Genomic DNA, 22,954 nt, shown 5'->3' with positions numbered 1-22,954 from the left:
ATTAAAAAAAACTGCAGTCCTGTTCTAAACCTCATATGATTGAAATAAAGATCAGAGATATTTAAATACAGAAAAATGTTGTATTGTTTTTATTTCAAATATTCCCTGTCCTATTTTCAAGCATGCGTTTACTTGCCTCTTTTATTTTGTAATGTTTCATTGAAAATTTATTGAAACTGTCCATGCAACACGGTTTACGAGGTATTATATCTAATTTGAAGCAATGGTCTAATCTGAAATGTAGTTGAAAGCGTCTGAGGATATGTACTTGCGCGCGAAAAAAGAGCAATATTTCAGTGAGTTATCGAAAATGTCACAAAGAACTTTGATATACAGTAGAGTATAAAACACTGAAAAAATGCACGTCGTCAGGGCAGAAACACATTTATTTTCATCATGTTTTTCAAGCCGGTTTTGTTTCTTTTCTCTTTAAGTAAGTAAAAACCGCGAGAATTCGGTTATATTTTAATTCACTAATTATACGTGTACTTTCGTACATCTCCTCGTAGGTTCAATTGTACCATTTTCAATTTCTGGTCCAAACAATTCTTCGATATCGTACAGAAGCTCGCAAACGAATCCTAACGAGTTTGTGCTGGTTAATCCCGAACAAGTGCCGCAGTTGGAGAAAACAATTCGATATTTTTTCTCCGAGCTAGCGGAGCCAGTTAATCAACCAATTATATTGAGATCAACGTCGGCTAATGATTTGCAATCGACGATACGAGGGATATGTACTTGCGCGCGGAAAAGGATCGCTGATCTCGCTGGTGACTGTGGATTAACTACTTCGGTGCAATTATACAAACAGAACACTAACGACGATTCCTTGTCCGAGGATTGGTATTCTGAAACTTTGTTACAAAGCGCCTACTTGGTGCAGGATTTGAGCAACGTCATCAACGAAGCTTCCTCCACGTACGAATTGTATGTAGGGAATGGAAACGAGACTTCGCAGGGAAATAAGGTTTGTAATTAAATTAAATGGGTTAAAGTTGTGTCAATCCTTTCTTAAATGAAAACGATAATAAAGCATTCGAATTTTAACAGTTGCTCGTTGTTATATTAATAAAACAATGTGGATTTTCTTTCATTTATCAAAAAGTATAAATACATTAAATTACACTGTGCAAAATTTTATCAATTAAAAAATGTATTATTAAAGGTATTACATCTTGAATTCTTATGTTGAATCACAAAATTTTGGAAAAAACGATTATAAACAGTGAAGGTTCATCTGGTTTGTCATTATAATTCCAGAAGAACTTCGGTTTCGAATACTTAGGCGTAGTGGAGGATGCATCAGATATGAGCGAAAGTTTAGCCCAATGTCTATTAAAAATGGCGAGCAGACAGACGAATAAATCGTCGTTCAATTTGGGACAGTCGGTCTTAAATTTATTAAAAAACATACCAAAATCCAGATTCAAAACCATAAAACCCAAAATGAGTAAAATTCCGGATCAAAGTGGTTTACTGAAAAATGGCAAGTACAAACCCTGGCAAATCTATTTTTGCTTCACGGCGATGACGGAACAAGGAATTAATTTCAACGAATGCATGAACGAACTGCAAACGCTCGAAACCTGCCTGAAAGATTTTAGAGAACAGTCGAACAATGCAACGTACGAGTTCGAAGTGAAACCGTGGACGAAGGCGATCCGACAGTTGAGCGACTGCAAGATTCAGGATAAGCACGGGAAAGTGGAAGTCTCTTGCAAGAGTTTTAAGAGGATGCCAAAAAAGATTAAAAGAAAGACGAGATACGTGTTCGAGAAACTGTTGGATAAGAAAATATCGGCAGGATCTCCGTTGCACCGAGCTGTCGATGATCTCGGCGAAACTTTATCGAAAACCGAAAGGGGACGCAGGTTCGTGGATGAATTATGCCAATACGCCAGTATCTACGAGAGTGGCCAGAAGAAAGTGAAAAAGTCATTGAAACTAGCTAAGAAGAATAAAAAGGCGATGAAGAGGTTGATAAAATAATTTCCATCAACGGTGTTTATTCCATTTCCCTAAAAATGTTTTAATAATCAGGTACAAGGAAGACTTGAAAGCCTTGGAAACGTACAAGAAAGGGATACTTCGTAGATCGTTTGGTACGATGAAGAGACTGCATCGTTCCGCGGTTGATTTCGAAAAGTTCTTCGCGATGGGCATGAAGGACACTTTCAACGAGGCTTGGCAGGGCCACGTGAACGTTTTAACATCTCTGATGGGCTGGATGACCAAACTATTGGATCTCCACGCCAGTGGCGAGAGTTCCCCTGTGACTCCTGGAATTCCATCAGATCCCGCGTCAGGGGATTCGAATGATGACGATGATTCAAATCCCAACAGTGTACAAATGTACGCTCGTTCTAAATCAGGTCATTAAAATCATCCTCGTTGTTTCATTTCTTATTTTATTTAATTCCGTTATGAAATTGAAAAATTATAATTAATTTTCTTCTTTACACAGAAATGGCCAGAGATGTGGACGATTCTATGAATGTCTTGATGAAATCAATGAATAGTTTGAGCAAACGTCGAGGCATAGAAGAGAAAAACATGCTGGCTTTTCTCGCTGACGATCTTCTATTGGTATCGATGGTCATGCAAACCATCAGTTTCGTTTCCTCGTTGTTCTGTTCTGACTACACTGCGTACGAAGAAACTACTCAAGCCTCTGATGAATGGGTTAACCCCTTTGAACAATAATAGTTTATCGAATTTGTTGCAGACTAGTATTGTAAAATAATCTGATAAAATCAAAGAGAATGAAGATTATTTAATTGCGACAAAGAATGTAGAAATCCTTGAAAATAAGTAATAGTGTTGAACGTAGTTTAATTATACTGTACTGAAGCGGATTGAAATAAAAATTGTTCTTGACTTACATTAATGGCTTTTTAATTGCTCTCCTTGTCCTTATTTATCATTTGTCATAATGTAGCAATAATAATTATTAGGTAATATACATATAAAGGAGATGATTTATTTTTTAAAAATAAATTCTGTTCGTTGTTTCTATTTAATAAGACATATTAATAAATTATATTTCGCTCATGTCCTTTTTTAAGATTTCTAATAACAATTCAATAAAAATTTAATACTACAATATTTTTATTCATTATTTATTAAAATTTTATTAGTACTCTAAAGCAATATATCAACTTCCTGAATAAAAAATGTTGTTATCAGCGTACAGTTTTTAGTAAAACTCGTATCGTGTAAAACACCGCATAACTCTTGAAGCTGCGTTAGGATGGCATCATAAATCAATGAAGTAACGTATCTTTAAGTTTTTTGACTTATCTAGTAGACGTTCTTACAGATAATGGCAACAATAATTTTCCAGTTTTTTCTCTTTTACAAAATGCATCACCGCGCGATATATACTATTTCCGAAGATGCAAAGCGTTCTGTTTTTCACGCAGATTTATTAAAGACACTCGCTCCAGTCGCTCGCAGAAATGGTCGCGACATCCACCTTAATACGTGAGTTTTCACATTCGTAGATTTACAATTTCTGAATTTATGAAATAATAAAATATCGTCCGTGCAGATATTATCATTACAATAAATGTAGCAGCCGTCTTTTGCAAAGCGGTGCCGAAAATTTATGGAGGCCACGCAGTTAAAATAAAAGATGCACCATTCGTGGTAAAATAAGATTTAAGTTGCTTTGACATACAGTTGTATGATATTTTGAACATAATTATGTAAATTATTGTAGATTCAGTTCTATGACACATTGGGGTCTATGTGTGGTGGTACGATCCTTTCCACAAGATTTGGTATCACTGCTCTTCATTGTCTGTAAGTTATGTAAATTGCAGATTTTTATGCAACATAAAACTCGTTTATCAATTTAAAAAACGAGATTTAGTAAGAATCTTCCTTTAACCCTTTAAGCATTATAATATGCAGTCCACTGTTGACACCTCATCTACTTTTATATACTTATTATCTCTTATGTTCTTTTCTTAATTTTTATATTTAAAATTCAATAAACAAATTCTTAATTTCTATGCAAAATATTCACAGTAATCAATGGTAAAAATATTTAGCGATTTCGGGAGGAAAGTGAAACACTACGTGAGGGCTGGCACAGATCGATTAGGAAAAGGAGGATCAACTCGTCGCATAAAAAGAATATACTACTATAATAATTCCATCTACTATCCGAACCCGAATGTTCAGTTACACTACTATGACATAGCCTTGTTCGAAGTAAATCCACCTTTTCGATTTTCGAAGACGATTCAACCGGCTAAATTGCCTGAAGAAATCAGCGACCCACCTGACAAGCTGTACGTTTATGGCTGGGGTCAAACAGAAACGGTAAGTACTTGAGATTCAGAAATTTTCATATAATTAAAACTCGTCGTGCTTATTCGCAGGGATTTCGTAACAATTTAATGGGGACAGACGTTTCATATGTGCCATACGAGGATTGCAGGTATATAGCAGACTATTTCGACTTAATTTCGAAGGAACATCATCTCTGCTACGGAGATCTTGGGAAGGATGCTTGCTACGGCGATTCGGGTGGACCATTAGTAGACAGCAATGGTACTCTTCATGGTATCGTTGCTTTTGGCTGTGGATGTGCTACAGCGCCAGGAATATACGAAAAAGTTGCTTTCTATCGACGTTGGATTAAAAGTATCACAAAATTGTAATTCGTTGATCTTGGGATCCCGTTCGAAATATTAGTTTCGTATACAAGTAATTTCGGTTTACTAGTATTAAACAAATTTCAATTTATTTTACACGAAGAGTGAACTTTGGTCAATTATGTATTTTCCATTTTCAACAAAATTAATATCAGATCTTTACAAAGTGAAGATAGTTCATAAGATGTTTGAAGAACCCAATCTCTGCTACAAATGTCATGGAACAAATGCTTGCAAAGGCGATTCGGGAGGACCACTAGTAGACAGTATTAGTACTCTTTAGGGTATTTATATTTGTTCCAATTGTTCGAATAGAGGTGCAGCAATATTCGAAAAAGTTGCTTTTTATCGAAATTCGATTAAAGAAATCACAGGCTTGTAATTCATTGACTTTTAAGTAGTTTGAAATAGGATATGCAGTGATGTTATGTTAAAAACTAGTGCGATTGATTAAAAATAAAGCCGTAAATAAAGACCAGCAATGTTTATAATTGAACGTGACGGATATTCAATTAAAAAGTCGCGTTTCATGCGCGAGTCGATTCCGTACAGTCATTTCCAGGAAAGGGGAAAAGCCGTGTCAGTGTCTGGCCCGTTCAGGTTCGATGCACGCAGGAAGTCCATTACGCACGTTCTGCGCAAGATCCTATCCTAAATACACGCGTCCACTCGGCGCACGTACCATGCATGTACGTGGTACTTAGGGCTGAATGAAGTTCGTATAGGACCCTCGAGTAATACGTAATTAGAAACTATTGTACCCGACGTTTCGTATTATCGGCATGCACGGGAGGATGGTAATCCTTTGTGTGCAGCATCGCTCGATGAATTGCGGTCGAAATTATTTCTGATTTCCAAACAAGACCGAGTATCCTTCAATGATTAGTTTTAATATAATTAACGTTAATTCTTACTATTATAGTATATTACCATTTGTTTGCACCTTAACAAAATTCCTTCTATACTTTTTAGCACGTAGCTATTTATTATTAGCATTATTCTTCCGACGTCTGATTTCTTTTTAATTATAGGAAATGCGTTTTTCTAACGTACATCAACTTTTGGGATTGACTGTATAGCCAATACATCCTTAAAACGAAGTTTGGACAAGAGCTTTCTTATATATTCTGGAGTAATATGTAAAGCAAACAATATTATTAGGAATAATTACGAGCGTGCGTAGCGGCGGCAAGACGGAGAGAAGCAACGAAAGGAGGTGCCTGGCGGCGGTGGCCGGTATGGCAGGGAGAGCGAAGGACCCGAAAGAGGCAAAGGACGTCAAGGACAACAGGATAACCAGGACCAGGCAGGCTACGGTAAACTCTGGGTGGAAGAATAAAGGTCTATCTACACTAATATAACTTCGACATAACGTAATCATCAGTAGGGTTTCCGTAGGTCGTAGGACGTACGTTCGGCAACGTAACCAGTGCCCTAGTCTTTAGGACAGTGTATAGAGAAAAGTGAAAGAACCCTCGGAGCAGGTAGTGGATCCTAAACAGCAGGCATATTAGGCAGGCAACATATTCTAAATTACAAGTGTTCAGTCGTTTCACTAAATCTCCTCAGGAATTTTTAATCACTACCTTTTTCTTTCGAGTGAATCGGAAATTCTTGTCTGTCCGACGAAGGTAGGTGAAATTAAATATTCCCAATGTACAATTTCAACTATCACTGTGGGCGGCGTGCGCACGCAAGCGTTACGGCACGCTGTCATTTACTGGGATGAGTCACCTACGCACAGGTTGTTTCCCTGCATAAACAACGGATACCGGGCTTTTCCAGCGCGTCGTTCCGAGGGTCTTTAAACTCTCTTGCCACGTGCATGGTCTCTTAAAACCGTGAGAAGTGCGTTATCATAAGTTACATCCGTCGACGCGTTTATCTGTTCACTATTGCCGGCCAATAGTAGCTCGTTAGACGATATTAGAATGTCTGAACGTTTTGTCCAATTGCGGAATGTAAATAGAAAATGGTTTTGTTAATTGAATTATTTACGCCAATCACGGGTGACTGCGTCGAAAAGGTGCAACGCTCCATGCATGAATTAATGAGAGTGTAACAAGGACAACAATAAACACCCTATCGATCCGAGTTACCATGATTCATTCATACGATTCCATGAGCGTAGGGTCATAATTAGACCGCGGACGTGTATGCTTTCTGTCTTTATAAATGAAATTAAGAAAACGAAATGCTTATAAATATTATTGATTATAATTATTAATTGTATTTTACTTTGGATACTTTTTATTTACGTATTGTTGCATACTGTGTTTCTTTATATTTTTTGTAACTCCTATGAATGCATAAATATTCGCAGACTATTAGTCATTTCCGATTTCTTGTTTAAATAAAAGAAAACTGGATTAATAGAATTGGAGAGGAATTAAATCTTGTGTTCTTTACAACTAAGGACTATTTTTTATCATTTGCTTACTACACTTTTAGCCAGTTTTAAATGTAATTACGAATTAATTTCGTTATCGATTCTCTTATCAATATTTATTCTCTTACTCACTCACCCAGTCATTTCGGAAGGGTAAATCTTGTTTCGCGTAGTCCTCAAAACTCGTCGGATTTTTAAATACCAGACATTGCACTTCAGTTTGTAATTCCCATTTTCAGCTACGATGTTTGTCTTCACGCTTTCTGAATCGCGATTCAAATTCTTCAAGGTTGGTGTTACATGTTTCTCTTCGAAGTTTACTATGACAAAGTTGCTCCTGGATTTATTAACGTCCTTCTTAAGCTTCTTTCCACTTAACTTAGTTCGAACGATAGTTCTTTCTAAGTCAGAATCAGGTTTGCTGTCAGTTACAATTGACAGTTCTTTGTTTATTATATATTTTCTTCTGTACTGTGTGGCATCGTTTGTTCTCACAATTTCTGATGCTACTCTCTTGTTATCCACTGATTTAAATGAAGGTTTTCTTGACACTCTCCTACGACGGCGTCTCAGCTTCACGAGATCAGCCATCATTTTATAAAAAAAAATCACGTCTTCAATATCCAATTGTTTCGTTTTTTTGGTACATTAGTAGAAACCAATTTCTTCCGTTAACAGTACGATTTTTATATTTGCAGTTCCAATGAGAAGAAAATTTTGTTCAGTTCATTGTATGTACTTTAAAATAATACGAAATATACTCTTTATTATTGACATTATTAATATTTATTTTGTCTGTTCTTAGTTCATTAATTTCCAAATCAACATCTTCACTTAATGTATGCATCGATATTACAAAAAGATACTTTCTGTTCGATTCCACATTCAATGTCTAAGTTAGTAAGTTTTTGCTTCGTGTGAATAACGCGCGCGAAACTGTGGAACTGAGCACCCACCACAACACACTAAGTGTACTCCAAGTGAAAACACTGCGCCGGTGGTCTTACGCCCTTGTATTACTCAGAGTAGGGAGTAGGGGCACCCACAATTTTTTTCAACTCTCACATATGCGTGAACAACTTCTTCAGTTATTGAACAAGTAATAAATGTATAAACATTAAGAATTTTATTTCTGTTTCGGTCTTCCTTTTTATATTTTTTCCTTCTAAAGGGAAAAAAATCGTTTCTGGGAATTTCATCTTGTTGTAAGGAAAAGCAATACCCTCAGATTTTGATTTATGATATTACAAACCATAATTTATTAAAAGTTTAATACATTTTCCAGTCAGATTTTGAATTAATTAAATTAAGAGGATTAAAAAGATTATATTAAAATTAATGATCGAAGTTTGAACTACTAGTATTTAGACAGTCTTCTTTAAAATTGCTATAGTTGTATTTAATAACAACGTTATAATATATTGTCATTATTAGACTGCGAATTTTATGCATTTATAGAAAAATTGTATCTGGAGTGGATATAAAGAATGTTTGCCACGTTAAAAGGTATACACAATATTAAAAGATGAGTGCTTATTACAATGTTTACATGATAAAAGAAATGACTTTCTTTTAAATGCATTTTTCGAACTGATACTATGAATGTTTTATTTTACATGAAAATCCGCAGTCTAGTTATTATATGTATTTCCCTTCTCTTTGAGTCACGCATATACACTTCAAGGAATTCAACCTTCCACTAAAAATTATATAATTCACATTCACCGCGAAAAAATTTTAATATTAGCTTTGTTATACTTTTTTCTCGGACGCCAATAAAAATGATAAGAGTGATTCGCTGAAATAAGATAAATCCGGTATTCTCTCTCTTTTGTCATCGCGCACCTGTACTAACATTATTGCCATATAATCTGATGCAATAATAGTTATGGTATCACTAAAGTTACACATAATTGCGATAACTTAAGGAAAATTGCTCTCGTCGATTCTTGATGCCTGATAAATGTTTTCAATGTAACAGACAAGTGAAAAGATCAGAGGAACAATCCGAGTCCCATCAATTATCACTGACTGTTTTTTATCAGAATAAAAAAATTCAATCGACGATTGTTAAACGATTGAAACACTGCGGAATTTTGACAAAGTCGTAAATCGCAAAGGGAACCTAATATGAAATATTTAAATTATTGCAGATGAAAATTTAATTAATAAAAAAGATCGAAAAACAAATATCGTTGCGCAGAGTAATAAAATAAATCCAACAGAGGGCCGAATCACTTTTATTCCATTTTTTCGTGTAATAAAATCAATCCGAAATTTTTAGAAAGAAAAACAATTCTTTTTTAGTAACGAATACTTCGAGAGTTTTAATTGCAGTAAATACGATACTTACATGGGTGTGACTCCCACGCAAAGGACATTCGGGATCGCCTTGACCCAGGCATCTCCGTACGCGTCGTACACGACCTGCGATGGGTAGGTGCGCTTCCGCTTGCTCCAGCAGCGTATCTTGCAACCACGCGTTTCCCTTTCGAAGATACGCTTCCGTGGTGGCCACATCGTGCGAAGAACAACAGTAGACTGCCGTAAAGAAACAAAAGTGTTCAAACGTACGCCTATTGTCCGATGGAAATAATGTCCAGCTGCAGCTCCGTGGCACATTTGTCAACCGAGGGAAAATGTGTTGTAACGTAAACGTAATAGAACCGATCGGACGTAACAGGATGATTCAGTTTTCTGCAAACACTCCGTAACTATCATTTTGAAACCATTAGCATGTCTGCTTAGTCGGTGATCGTTGGGAACTCGATAAAGTGAAAAGATCCAGTGGCATCGGTGTGTAAACCGTAGGAGATTAAGGACGTAACTTAAAATTCGGGCAGCCGATAGTCCTTTAGAAGTCGTTTAAGAGTAGTAGTGCACTCGAAATCTATTCGCAATGGGATTAAACAGTATTATTCGTACACTGGGTACGCGATGTTATCATCCACTCTTTTGATCTTCCGGACGAAGAATTCCCATTTTTCTGCTCGCCCGGCGTTCTTTCTTTCCCTGCATTTTCTCTTTGTCTTTAGAGGAGGATTTTTATTACGCGTCCGCCATTAGACGAGGAATCCTCTCTTATTCGCGTATTTTATCCTATTATTGAGCCATTGTTAAAGGGGAATCTACTTCCTCCTTCTAAACCTGAACAGGTCGATTTGAAAACTGTTCCATGTATTTTTAATACTGAAAACTATGTCGTAAATGTTAAATTGTTTAAGCTCTTAAATATAAACAATGATACTTTAAATTTTAACAGTTATTAAATATAATATTAATGAAACACTGTGCAAAATTTCTAAAATTTTGCAGGATTATGAGGAAAGTTATTATAGTAAAAGACCTAATTTTGGGTCATGTATAAATGGCTATTTTTCATATTATCACTGGCTATTTTTTCTATAATATTTTTTCATACATACAACTTTAAATCAGTTTTCCAAATATATTTTCGAATCAGTCGTTGTTATAAACAGCGCAGCGTACAGAATCGTTAGGTTCATAAACTAATCAGCTAATTTAATCCCTGGCTATGTTCCAGTAACATTCTCTAATTTCCTGGCTCTATGAAACGTTGATTAAACGCGAAATTCATTTTGAGAACACACTTACAGCGCATAGTTCTACCTAATTTTACATCATCGTTTCCAATCTGAGTTAACTAAACATTCTACACCATCATGTAACTTTTTATAATAAAATATCAAATTAACAACGTGAATGGACACAGACAAGAATACATTAATATAAAAAACTATCATCTTAATGTAAACATTTAATCGATTAATAAAAATACATTCTTCATATATAAATTAACGTTTCAACGTCAACATGTTTGAGGCATTCAACAATTTTTACAAGCTTGAAAATATTTTTTAAAAGTTGTATTTCACTTATAATTCACAAGAATAAGTGAAATCAATTTGAACCTCGAAGCTTAACTTAATATCATGTACGAGGCAATCAACAATTTTGAAAATATTTTTCGAAATCAGCATTTCCCTTTGTAATCCGCAAGGATACGAAGTGAATCAATAAGGAGCTCGAAACTGAACTTACCTCCGGGCCTTATGGGCGCAGAGTCCATCAAGAAGATTTTCATCTCGGTCCGCGACGAACGTCTCAATCAATCCACCGCGGCCGGATCTCGGGAGACGCAGACCGTGCGTCCGTCAGCCATCCGCTCCACGGGAATCGCTGCGGGGGTGGATTGAGACACCCTGCCGCGGGTGTGGCCGTTCCTGGGATGAACCCTTCTGACAGCCAATCATATCCAAGACAGCCCCACCATACCGGGTCGGAACTGTCGTCCTCGGCTCGCCACCCTCGGGGTTCGCAACCCCCACCGCTAATTGTCCTCGATTTAATATCGCGAGGGGTTGGTAAGGCAACAGAATGTGCGCCGGGAAACGTGGACCGGTCCCTCTCCCCCTTCCGCCCGCGTCAGTTTTGTATGCGTTTTACCCGTGACATCTACATTGGAAGTAGCCGGGGGTGCGGAGGCTCGAGATGCGATGCGCACATTTGCGGATTTTTGGCGGCGTCACCAGCCCGATTTCCGGGGCCAAATTACGGGGCTCGTTTTGCTACGTTAATGATCCCGTCGATGATCGAGGACCCTGGCCTGATATGGGGACGTAACTGATTGTGAAGAGGTATTGATCCAGGTTAACCAGGCCGAGTCAATTTGAGCCCCGACGATGTCGTGCACAGGCAATCTATTAGGTGTTCTCTATGATATGATCGGCAGCCTCTTAGATGAGGTAACAGGTAAATATTCTTATGTTGAGGCTGTTCTGGCTGTGGTAGTTTTAAGGAAAGAAGTGGAGGTCGGTTTTACAACTTTTTTTCTGAGGACGTAATAAAAATTGAAACAACATATTTGAAGATTTATATCACTAATGCAAAAGAATTTATTAAAACACATATGTATGTCGACGGACATCGAAACGTGTAAATAGATTTTAGGCAAATCTAAAAAATGCGATTTTCATCACATTACTTGATTATAGCTCGAGACAAGTTTAACGAATTTCGATAAATTTGTCAAGACATACTAATCTCATATAAATCATCAAAATACATTGTTCAAACGTTGAAACGTTCATTGCAAGTCCAGATAAAAATGTTACGAACACTTTTTCCCTTCGAATGTCTAGGAATTTCAATTTTCCCCAAATTATCTTCCCACATAATTCAGTAAACTAATTCACCTAACTTCTCAGAGAAATTCAGATTATTCGGTGCGAATAAAAAAATAAAATTCGAAGCAGCAATTCGACAAGGAAGAAATTCGAAGCAGTTCCGTGGCCAAAATGAAATCGTTCGTCCATCCGTGTTCATTTTTAACACGGAGGGGTTAAGGCGACGACACGACGTCTAATTAAAGACGAAGGGAAATTTCGAACGAAACTCCGTCGTCTACGTCTTCTATATTGGCTCGTAAGGGCGGCTCTTATAAAGCGTAGCAATTATCCGGGTAAAATACTCGCCGAAATTTCCGTGATAAATTTTCGGCCGTAATAAGGGTGAGTCGCAAGTCATTTGGCCCAGGCTCGTGAACTGGGGTGGGTAGTAGATATCGGTGCTTCAATAGAAATTCTTTCCAACCCTCTCCACATCCTCGGCCGCCTCTACCACGTTTAAACATTCGTCGCTGATTCTATTTCGATGCTCGGACCAGTAGCTTCTTCTTCGAAAAGCTAATAATTATCTGAATGTATTTTAAGCAGGCTGGGACGTAACTGATTGTGAAGAGGTATTGATCCAGGTTAACCAGGCCGAGTCAATTTGAGCCCCGACGATGTCGTGCACAGGCAATCTATTAGGTGTTCTCTATGATATGATCGGCAGCCTCTTAGATGAGGTAACAGGTAAATATTCTTATGTTGAGGCTGTTCTGGCTGTGGTAGTTTTAAGGAAAGAAGTGGAGGTCGGTTTTACAACTTTTTTTCTGAGGACGTAATAAAAATTGAAACAACATATTTGAAGATTTATATCACTAATGCAAAAGAATTTATTAAAACACATATGTATGTCGACGGACATCGAAACGTGTAAATAGATTTTAGGCAAATCTAAAAAATGCGATTTTCATCACATTACTTGATTATAGCTCGAGACAAGTTTAACGAATTTCGATAAATTTGTCAAGACATACTAATCTCATATAAATCATCAAAATACATTGTTCAAACGTTGAAACGTTCATTGCAAGTCCAGATAAAAATGTTACGAACACTTTTTCCCTTCGAATGTCTAGGAATTTCAATTTTCCCCAAATTATCTTCCCACATAATTCAGTAAACTAATTCACCTAACTTCTCAGAGAAATTCAGATTATTCGGTGCGAATAAAAAAATAAAATTCGAAGCAGCAATTCGACAAGGAAGAAATTCGAAGCAGTTCCGTGGCCAAAATGAAATCGTTCGTCCATCCGTGTTCATTTTTAACACGGAGGGGTTAAGGCGACGACACGACGTCTAATTAAAGACGAAGGGAAATTTCGAACGAAACTCCGTCGTCTACGTCTTCTATATTGGCTCGTAAGGGCGGCTCTTATAAAGCGTAGCAATTATCCGGGTAAAATACTCGCCGAAATTTCCGTGATAAATTTTCGGCCGTAATAAGGGTGAGTCGCAAGTCATTTGGCCCAGGCTCGTGAACTGGGGTGGGTAGTAGATATCGGTGCTTCAATAGAAATTCTTTCCAACCCTCTCCACATCCTCGGCCGCCTCTACCACGTTTAAACATTCGTCGCTGATTCTATTTCGATGCTCGGACCAGTAGCTTCTTCTTCGAAAAGCTAATAATTATCTGAATGTATTTTAAGCAGGCAAAAAATTGAAATAGAAATTCTGTGGACGTTCCTAAATGAAAAAGTTATCACAGACTGTAATTGAAATTAAACCATCGTAAATATCTATGAGCATACACGATTCGATGATTTGGTGAAACAATTTTGCAGAAATTGTTGAAACAGTTCAGTAATAAAAATGTTATAATTCATCCCTGACGTTGCAAATTCTGTTTTACTTATAGTCTATACTTCCAGTAGAGCAGATTTTGAATACTTGTCAGGCGGAAATATACGATGCAATTACACGTATAGATGTATTGTTCGGTTTCTAAAGTATGCTAGACGTGGTCGAACGGTCGAAGTAAATTTAGGATTTATAGCTCAATTTTAACTTCATAATAGCACCGCGTGGCCTTTCACGTAGCTGATCTGAATAGCGGACACTTACTGTTTACCAAACGCTGCTTGCTTATTAAAAAATTATACAACAATATATTCCACAAAAAATAAATTCTTAGAATAAGAAATAATAAGGAAATTAATAACGTTATAATGTATTATGTGATGTAAAAAGGGGTAATAAAGCAGGGTTAAGGGGAAGAAACGTGAAGATGACATAAAGCATGATCGTAATTAAGCTCTTGCCCTTGAGCATAAGCTTCTCAGAGGTTTCCGAGGCAGTGAAATTCCGGCATACCCGTCAACGTTTAATGAGGGGATTGCGGATGAAGTTTCAGGTTAGAAAGGGGCAATTAGGCGAACCGTATTTGCGCCAGCTTTAAGGAAATCAATACACAATGACAGTTCACGACGTTTAGAATTTCTAAGAAGTAACATTTTCACAAGTATTTGTTTTTCTTAACATCCAACCAGAATGCCCCTAATTACGGTTACTTTTCATCTTTTTCACTTCAATTAAAATTTGTCCATTCATTTCTTTTCGCCCCATTCCTTATGTTTATCAGTTTATTTTTAGTTCGAGTTAAATCAAATAATTTTTATCTTTATTATTTATTTCCTCTTTTTCAGTTTATTTTTTATTATTGGCTTTATTTTTAAGTTCGTATTTGTATCATCTATTGTTAGTATCGTAAGTTCGTCACATTTCTTTTTGCTGTCCTTTGGATATTCTAAAGAATTCTCGTTAATAAAGTAATAATAATAACAATAACACTAATGATAAATTCAATCTCATAAAATTCTCCCCAGAAGGAATTCACTTTATTTGAAAAAAATCAAACGAATCTGATTACGTAGTTTTCTGAAAACCAGAGACGGAATCATCCTCGACCCAGTGAATTCATCAGCGACGGGGTCGACTATCTCAATCCCGTAGCGGAGGGCAAGAAAGATCACCGGGACAAAATTAAACGACCTCATCATCATTAGAACGCGGCTACCTAATTACCGGGAACATCTTAGACGCGGATGACATCGTCGACGAACGCAGACAATCGAGTCGAGAAGACACGAGACACTTTCTCCATCCCCGGTCGAGTCTTCTTCCACCCCTTCAAAAACCCCTGTCCCGCGTCCGTGCGACGGGCACCAAGGAAGGCAGGGAGGAAGGAAGGAAGGAAGGAAGGAAGGAAGGAAGGAAGGAAGGAAGGAAGGAAGGAAGAGACAACGCGCCGCTGTACCTATGCCGAGGGAAAGCTTATTAATGGGAACGGGGACGGGGACAGGCCTAGGAACCGGAGGAAGAAAGGGTCTTGAGAGCTGGCTCGAGCCGGCTTCCTCGTCGGTTTCAGGCGGAGGGTTGGAAAAAAGTAACAGACTCCCCCGCAAACAACCCCCACGATGCTGCGTGTTGGGCGTGGCCGTGGGAACGTGGTGATGGTAACACTCGGCGAATGAGAACCCGTGGAGCAGCCGCATCGTCAACTACCCCGAGTCGAACGAAAAAATATTGACCGCCGTGAGGGGGTGTTCTGCGGTCCATTTGGGGGTTGCAGAGGTGAAACACAACGTCGGACTGATTGCCGAGTGGAGTGGCGAGCAGCCGTTTGAGGGGATTGGGGGGGGCGGTTTACGGGGAGGGGAGGGTCGGCCGATTCGCGCGGGGGTGAATACCCCCCTCGTCACGTACGGGATCATTAGCCGGGATATCCTTAGTTCCGCTGGCCAATCCTCTCTGATAGCGGTGATCCTCGTGCCTGACATCATTATCCTGGGACGCTGCGCGGCGCCAGCGCGGAATCGGCCATCCTGCGAGCCTCTCGTCATTGCTCCAGTTCGGTTTCCCGTGTTTTTGGCCCCTCTTCTGTCCGCGTGTCGCCTTTGCGGTATCGGGCACGCAGCACGATTCCTCCCCGCGGTACCATTCGCGTAGCTCCCCGCATACGAATCGTTTGTGTCAAAGTGGTGTTCGAACTTAGCGACAGGCTCGGAAATATGGATGAATCGTGGAGTGACTTCTCATGAGATTTGCTTCAGTTGTGCGAAGATATTTGACATAAACATTGAAATCGGTACAATCGCGATCCTGGAGAACGAGTTTTCCGAAGAACACTGTGGACGATTATGGAGCCGAACGACCCGTCGGGAAAATTAACCGTCGAGGATCTGTCCGATTGCAGAAGCGAGAGCAGTCACTCCGAGAGTCAGTTACGAGCGTTTCAAGACTACGAACGTATCAAAGAATTGAATTTGTCTGTGGAGAAGATCAAAGAAGACGCTACGATCGAGCCTAAGGATTTCCACCTGACTCTGGAGCCGAGACGAGCATCCGTTCGTTTTGACGAGTTTGAAAATAATAGGAACGTACCAATGACGTTGAATAAAGGAAAGGAGTTCGGTTACATCAGTGGTCTTAACGATATGGCCTATCCGATGGACAGATCCAGTGAGAACGACGAGGCTTTAGAGACTGGTAATTTGTGCAGGACCAAGAATCCGACGGCTAAGGATTTGTTGTTCAACCTCCGCGAGGCCAGGCAGAAGAACGTTCACGCGGCACTGTCCCTAGACAGGTACAGCAAGGATCTGAATTTCGCCGTGTCCGAGAAAGATATCAAAGACTTTAGCTTGCTGAAGAACTACAACCTCGATCGGATGAAGGAGTTCAATCTGTCGTTGGATAGAATGCGAGACACTCATATCGGTAACTTCGCGTTGGAAAGATTGCGTGGTGGTTCCGGTTTGCTTGAAACTCCACCGATATTGGAGCACGGCGACTTGAAGGGTATGCAAATGCAGCCGAGGAATCAGGAATTGGAGGCGATCGCGTTGGAGAGGATGAGACGATCGCATCTACTGGGCACCGAACTGTCGGCACAGAATTTGTCGACCCAATTGTCGCATCCCCATTCGATCACGCAGATGCAGCACTCTCAGCAGCAACAGCAACAGCAGGCGAAATCTTTTACTATTGACGCGATTCTTGGGTTGAGGAATAATCCCAGGGAGAAACGGAGTCAACAGCAACAGTACAGAAAGCATCAGGGTATTTCTAATTTCACTGATTATTTATTTGCAGACAGCGAATTTTTATGCGAATTATAATATTCATGGTACCAGTTCAGAGAAGCTTTAGATAATCATTTCTTTAAGATGCATGAAATCTGTAGTTTTGTTAGTGTGTGTGTAAGTTTGCTTATATGCACAGTTTGAAAAATGAATAAAATCCGCAGTCTAATCATGACTGTCTCACTGTCACGACCACGACACACGATAGCGACGACAGCAACAATCATTGCAGTTACTCTCTTTCATTTAACTTCAATTCCTTTGAAAACAAATGCAAACAGTGCGATGATAGTTTAGCTAGAAAATCCTTGTACCGTCGCGCTCACGATTTACAAAATTCTTGTCGGCTTCTTGGTGAGAACTAACAAATATTCTAAATTCTGTTCAATACGACCTCGAGGCCTTTTGGATCCTCTACGTTAAACGTTATCCAAATTTTAAGGTACGAGGAATATAATATGGTTTTTCTTCTGACGTTATTGTAACCTCTGCAAACATCACGATAAATGTCAAGTATTCAAATCTTCAATTATTCATATTTTATTTCAATCTTTAACATTTCTTTGGAAAGCTTATTTATTATATCAATGCCAATGGTAGTATAGAAACTAACTAATCCAACTAGTCGTGATCCATGGAAAGCATTAGAAATAGAGAGAGAGAGAAGAGAATGTGTCACATGTTCTATGTATATGTGCAAAATCTGTTCAAAATCCTTTGAGTCATTCGTACATTGTTTTTGTGAGAAATCTTTAATCGCTTATAACTAAAAAATAGAACTTCGGACGCAATCTTTCTTGCATTGGATTTTTGCATTATTTTGGACGATGGAATCATCCCTTAAAATTTCTCTGTATAAAAATTGCCCGCAAGATCGAGTCGACAAGAATTTATTATATCCTTTATCTCTGTGTTAATCTCGTATAATATTTCTTGATTCACCGAATACAAGTAATCCTACATGCGAGCCGAATCCTCGATCGCAGGTCAGGAAAGTGGAACGAAGAACGGTGGCTCGAGTTCGTGTTCCGGCGGCGGCGGTAAGCTGAAGAGAGTGCGTACGATATTCACCGCGGAGCAATTGGAGCGGCTGGAGGGAGAGTTCGCGCGGCAACAGTACATGGTCGGACCTGAGAGGCTTTACCTGGCGCACGCACTCAGGCTGACCGAGGCCCAGGTGAAGGTCTGGTTCCAAAATCGGCGGATCAAGTGGCGGAAACACCACCACGAGCAGCAGAGCCAGAGGGTGCACGAGTTCCAGCGGTCGCTGAACTCCTCGCTGGAGCACGAAGACAGCAACGAGGCCGACAAATGGTGAAAAGAATTCTGGGTGCACCTTGACTGAAACGCGCCGCTTCGTTTCCTCGTTTCTTTCGTTCTCCGACTCTGAAACATGTTAGACTCGCGTCCAGGGAGAGCTTGATCGACCAGGAACGATTCTTACGTGCGTCTCCCGCTTTCTTAACTCTATATTTTTCATTTTTGTGAGTTTCGTTTGAACGACTCGTTTGGATGGAACATGAGGAATAGAAGAGTACAAGTTGTAGATTTATCAGGACTTTGAAGAAGAGACGAGACTGGTGATGCTTTGATAAGAAATTTTCTAACCAAGACTCAGTGCGTTACTCGATAAAGATTGCAGATCTTTGAATAGACGAATCACCGGTTAGTTTCTCGTTCTCTTATCGGTGCCGTTTAGACACTCGCGTGATGATGAGATACTAGATACACTCGTCGATCAAGTGCAAAAGTGAAAGGGAAGTTCAACGACTACTTTCTCGCTGACAAATGAACGGCGAAACACCGACGATGAAACAAATAGAGAATTACAAACTGAAATACGTGCCCCAATCGTATCTCGAAGCAAGAGATACGCCCGATACGTGTTGGAAACATCCGCAGAAGAGGAGTCAATCGTTTCCAGTTGCTAGGAGCAGCAAGTAAGTACTCGTCGCCCGTTGATGAAAGATGTCGAGAGTTTTCTCTCCTACGGGGATTGTTCTTAAGGAATCCGGAATCGGTGATGAGCTACTATTCCGCGTCGACTACTTACAAGCCGCAGAGAAATACTTATTCGAATCCGATGTACTCGAAGTACACGTCGCCTCACGATCCCGACGTGTCGCACATGCATTGCCATTCGAAGGCCCCCAGGGATAAATACTCGAACTCCCCGACGACCAGGAAAGCCCACTTCGACGACGAGCTTGGGAATATCGAGAAGATAAAGTACGAGGAATTGGAGAATTTCACGGAGGATAACGGGGAGGAGGATGTTGAAGAAGAAATTACAGGTTGAAAATATAATACATTCAGTTGGCGCATTTTTGGCAGCACTGATTGTTTCCTTTAAGAGGCTATTATAGTGTGACGATTGAAAAAGATAAACATTTTTGACGAATTTTCTCTCAATGTACTGCATGTAATAGTACAAACTATTTTTTCGCTAAAAGGTCTGCTGTAGGAAACAAATTCTTTTTAAAAGTACATATTTATTTATTTAACCCTTTGCTCTCCGAACCGTCCCGGACGTTACCAGCTATTCGGCGCCACTTTGTCGCAAAAACGTACACTTACGAATCCATGTATTTCTCAAAAAGTTACACTGGAATAAGTTGATTCCCCGGAATCGCTAATAAACTATCATGTCCCCTCAGAGGGGACAGCGGAGTGCAAAGGGTTAATTCTATATTTTTATGAATAGATCCTACGAATGAAGAATTTATCTTGGTGCAGCTAATTGGATCCTTCTAGGTGAAATGAATACGTTTTCATACCATAAAAAATTATTTTCTATTCTCCTAGAGTAGATTTTCCAGCGAGAAAGTTTCATCCAGTACTCTTCAGAGAAGATTCGTAAAAAATGCTTAATTATTTCAGTCACTCTGTAATAAATCCTTAATGTGTCTATAATCATAAAAGGTGTAATTTATACAGAGGAGGATCGTGAGGAGCTAGTCGAATTTTTGGATAAAGATTACGAAGAGCAGGAAGCGGATGACGAAATAGATGACGAGTCCGATCCTTCTCCTCAGACTCACAGACCTCCGAGAAGTAAGAATGAAGCGTTGTTAAAGCAGCAGCAGCAACAGCAACAGCAGCAGCAACAGCAACAGCAGCGATGGAGACCCATGGAGCAGAAACTTCGTTGCCAGCAACACATGATTATGCAAACTCATCCGTCATCCGCCAGGTAAACTAATTTTCCTCTGCTTTCCCTTTCACCCAATTTGAAAGTACATCTGACCCTCCTTTTATTAAAAAAAAAGTTGAAACCGAGTAAAGGAAAATAGTGTAAAAAATTCATTTACTATATAATTCCCACTGTTGCTTAAATCAACAGTTTTACCAACGCAGCCCTAGTCACTTGCCAAGAGATGTAATACGAATCGTCAGTAGGAATGATAATATTGCGTTGTTAACATGTTCGTGAACATAACGTAGACGAATAGAAACTAGAGCCTGACAAACCAAAACTTAGTACTTGTACACCTGACCAATTTTTTAACTGCGAATAAATCGTTTTAAAAAAAATTGTGCAACTATGAATAAATCATGTTAATGAAAACCGTGTAACTTTAAAGTCATGTATAAAAAATACCATGTGTAAGGAGGGTCAGATGTACAAATCCTTTCGTTTAATTCGTTCTCGGAGACTGAGTGATTCTTGGAACATCCAGGTACTACCATAGCGTGGCCGAGCATGAGATACCTGAGCCCTTATCAGAAGAAGAGTTCGTCCGAACGTCGGCGAGGAGTCCGACGAGACGGAAGAACACGGATTACCATAATTGGTCGTCGTCAAGGAACGATCACGATCAGTACAACGATTTTACGATCGAGACACCTCGACGAGCTCGCACGAAACCGGACGTCGATCGACTGCTGGATACCGAATTGAACAGGTCGAGAAAGTGCAACCGCTGTGGCAGTTTATCAGCTAAAAAGGTAGAATCACCGAAGGGATGCAGATTCGATGATCGCGCGAATATTCCAACCAAAGGGCCAATCGGTGAGATAATATTAATACAATTTGCTAAATGTCTATACAGGGTGAGTCAATTAAAATACACCTGACCCTCCTTTTACACGATGAAAGCGAATGGAGTAAAAGAAAATTGTGTAAAAAATAGTCATGCAAATACTGATAACAGATAGCAGAACTCTAAATAAATCGTGTTAGTGGAAAAGGTCTTGTATAAATTTTTTACTTCATGGAACTTATTGATAAAAATTACTTATTATAATTTGTCGAATTAAGATACATTTTTGTGAGACTAAAATCAGTGAAAATTATTTATTTCTTTGAAAATTCAATGAATATTATTTCCTACGACTCACCCTGTACAGCGATGAGGCAAATTCTATTCACGAGGATGGTTTAAAATTGCTTCAGGCGACGAGCCCGACGAGATGTACTGCGGCCGGTGTAACCTGAGATACAACACGAAAGACGCTCTCGACGTTCCAACGTCCATGTTCGCTGCAAAACCGCGTCGATCCCGAGAGGTGAAATCGCCGACGATCTACGAAGTCCCAGAACAAGCGCAGGACAAAATCTCGCGCGACTACGCGCGAACCTCGCCACCGAGGTACCAAAGGAAATCTGCGGAACCATACCCGGAAAGAGCCAAACGCTCGTTGCATACTTCTCAAGGCACTGCGCGAATACAATCTAGATACGTCGAGTAAAATAATTTCTTTAAGACTAAAATCACCCGGAAGAAGTGTACGAAAAGATCGGATTTGGAAAAAATTAGATCGTACAGTGTAAAATAATTTTTTTAGACATTTTTCGTGACATTTCATGATCGAAGATCTTTTCCTGTTCCCAGGCGACTCTGACGAGTATTTTCATATAAAGACTTCGTCCCTGTATCTCTATTTAAGGATGTGTGTGTCGATAAAAAAAACAATGGTAGAAACGAGTCCCTTTCGTTGTAAACTAATTTCTGAGAGACTTTGATCCGCAAGGGCGTAGCAAATATAAAATAATATAAAGGAATCTTCTCGATCGTTTCCCTCCTACTGGTTGTGTAATATATATTTTTGTAACTGTCCTCGGGTCTCGTAGATGTTAAACACGTGTTGTCTGAGGCTAGTAGAAACGCGAGTATGTACATAACGCGATTAGGTGAATCGATTAGAAGTTTGAACGTGTCGCTAATACCCCGCTTTCCGTCTTCGGTGTTCGACGATCTCCTGAATGATAAGTCACCGTTACCCTCGGCACGAAATCGATTGTATATACGCGATACACCGTAATGCTAACGATTCTGTGTAATAAACCTTCGAATCTATACACTGTGCCCTATCTACTTTACCTGCTCTTCCTAATATAATATATTCCCTAAAACTGAAATTACTTTTTGAAAATTAATATTGAAACAAGTTTGAAGCGGCGTTTGGATTTTAAAGAAAACTTTATCAAAAGTTCTGAATACAAGATAATGATAAAATAAAAGTATTGAGATAAAAATTTAAAACCTGATAAAACCCCAAGTCATTTTCATCAATTAAAAAATGAATATCGGAACAGATGTGGGAAGGTGTTTGACTTTCAAAAAATTTTATTAGGAATTGTGAGTTCCAGATTCTAATAAAATAAAAGATTCAAAGTATTACAAAAAG

At 39.1% G+C, this 22,954-nt stretch overlaps 4 protein-coding genes across 5 annotated transcripts; all 4 read left to right on the top strand.

Moving 5' to 3' along the window:
• The first annotated feature begins 396 nt into the window (after nucleotides 1–396).
• Nucleotides 397–2,776, top strand: LOC108632842 (uncharacterized). Its single transcript, XM_026810855.1, has 5 exons — nucleotides 397–433; nucleotides 510–967; nucleotides 1,261–1,976; nucleotides 2,041–2,372; nucleotides 2,465–2,776. Exons 1-5 carry the CDS (start codon nucleotides 397–399, stop codon nucleotides 2,701–2,703), a joined length of 1,782 nt encoding a protein of 593 aa, XP_026666656.1. The 3' UTR covers nucleotides 2,704–2,776.
• A 1,262-nt stretch (nucleotides 2,777–4,038) lies between these two features.
• Nucleotides 4,039–6,069, top strand: LOC108632841 (trypsin-7). Its single transcript, XM_018037669.1, has 4 exons — nucleotides 4,039–4,329; nucleotides 4,389–4,560; nucleotides 5,826–5,980; nucleotides 6,052–6,069. The coding sequence occupies exons 1-4, from the start codon at nucleotides 4,039–4,041 to the stop codon at nucleotides 6,067–6,069; spliced, it is 636 nt and encodes a 211-aa protein (XP_017893158.1).
• Nucleotides 6,070–15,970: 9,901 nt separating this feature from the next.
• Nucleotides 15,971–18,658, top strand: LOC108632866 (uncharacterized). The gene is made up of 2 exons (XM_018037701.2): nucleotides 15,971–17,300; nucleotides 18,310–18,658. The coding sequence occupies exons 1-2, from the start codon at nucleotides 16,379–16,381 to the stop codon at nucleotides 18,639–18,641; spliced, it is 1,254 nt and encodes a 417-aa protein (XP_017893190.1). The 5' UTR covers nucleotides 15,971–16,378; the 3' UTR covers nucleotides 18,642–18,658.
• Nucleotides 18,659–19,095: 437 nt separating this feature from the next.
• Nucleotides 19,096–22,615, top strand: LOC108632868 (GATA zinc finger domain-containing protein 10). Of its 2 annotated transcripts, none has more exons than XM_018037704.2 (5): nucleotides 19,096–19,263; nucleotides 19,331–19,617; nucleotides 20,261–20,516; nucleotides 21,004–21,335; nucleotides 21,720–22,615. In XM_018037704.2, exons 1-5 carry the CDS (start codon nucleotides 19,112–19,114, stop codon nucleotides 22,013–22,015), a joined length of 1,323 nt encoding a protein of 440 aa, XP_017893193.2. In that variant the 5' UTR covers nucleotides 19,096–19,111; the 3' UTR covers nucleotides 22,016–22,615. The 2 variants fall into 2 exon arrangements, with proteins under 2 accessions (XP_017893193.2, XP_026666602.1); XM_026810801.1 differs by having other exon boundaries at nucleotides 20,246–20,516.
• The last annotated feature ends 339 nt before the right edge of the window (nucleotides 22,616–22,954 follow it).

Source organism: Ceratina calcarata, unplaced genomic scaffold, assembly GCF_001652005.2.
Source record: "Ceratina calcarata isolate Rehan_Ccalc_2016 unplaced genomic scaffold, ASM165200v1 scaffold178.2, whole genome shotgun sequence".
Classification (NCBI taxonomy): Eukaryota; Metazoa; Arthropoda; class Insecta; order Hymenoptera; family Apidae; genus Ceratina; species Ceratina calcarata.
This window is presented reverse-complemented; position numbering and strand designations above follow the sequence as displayed.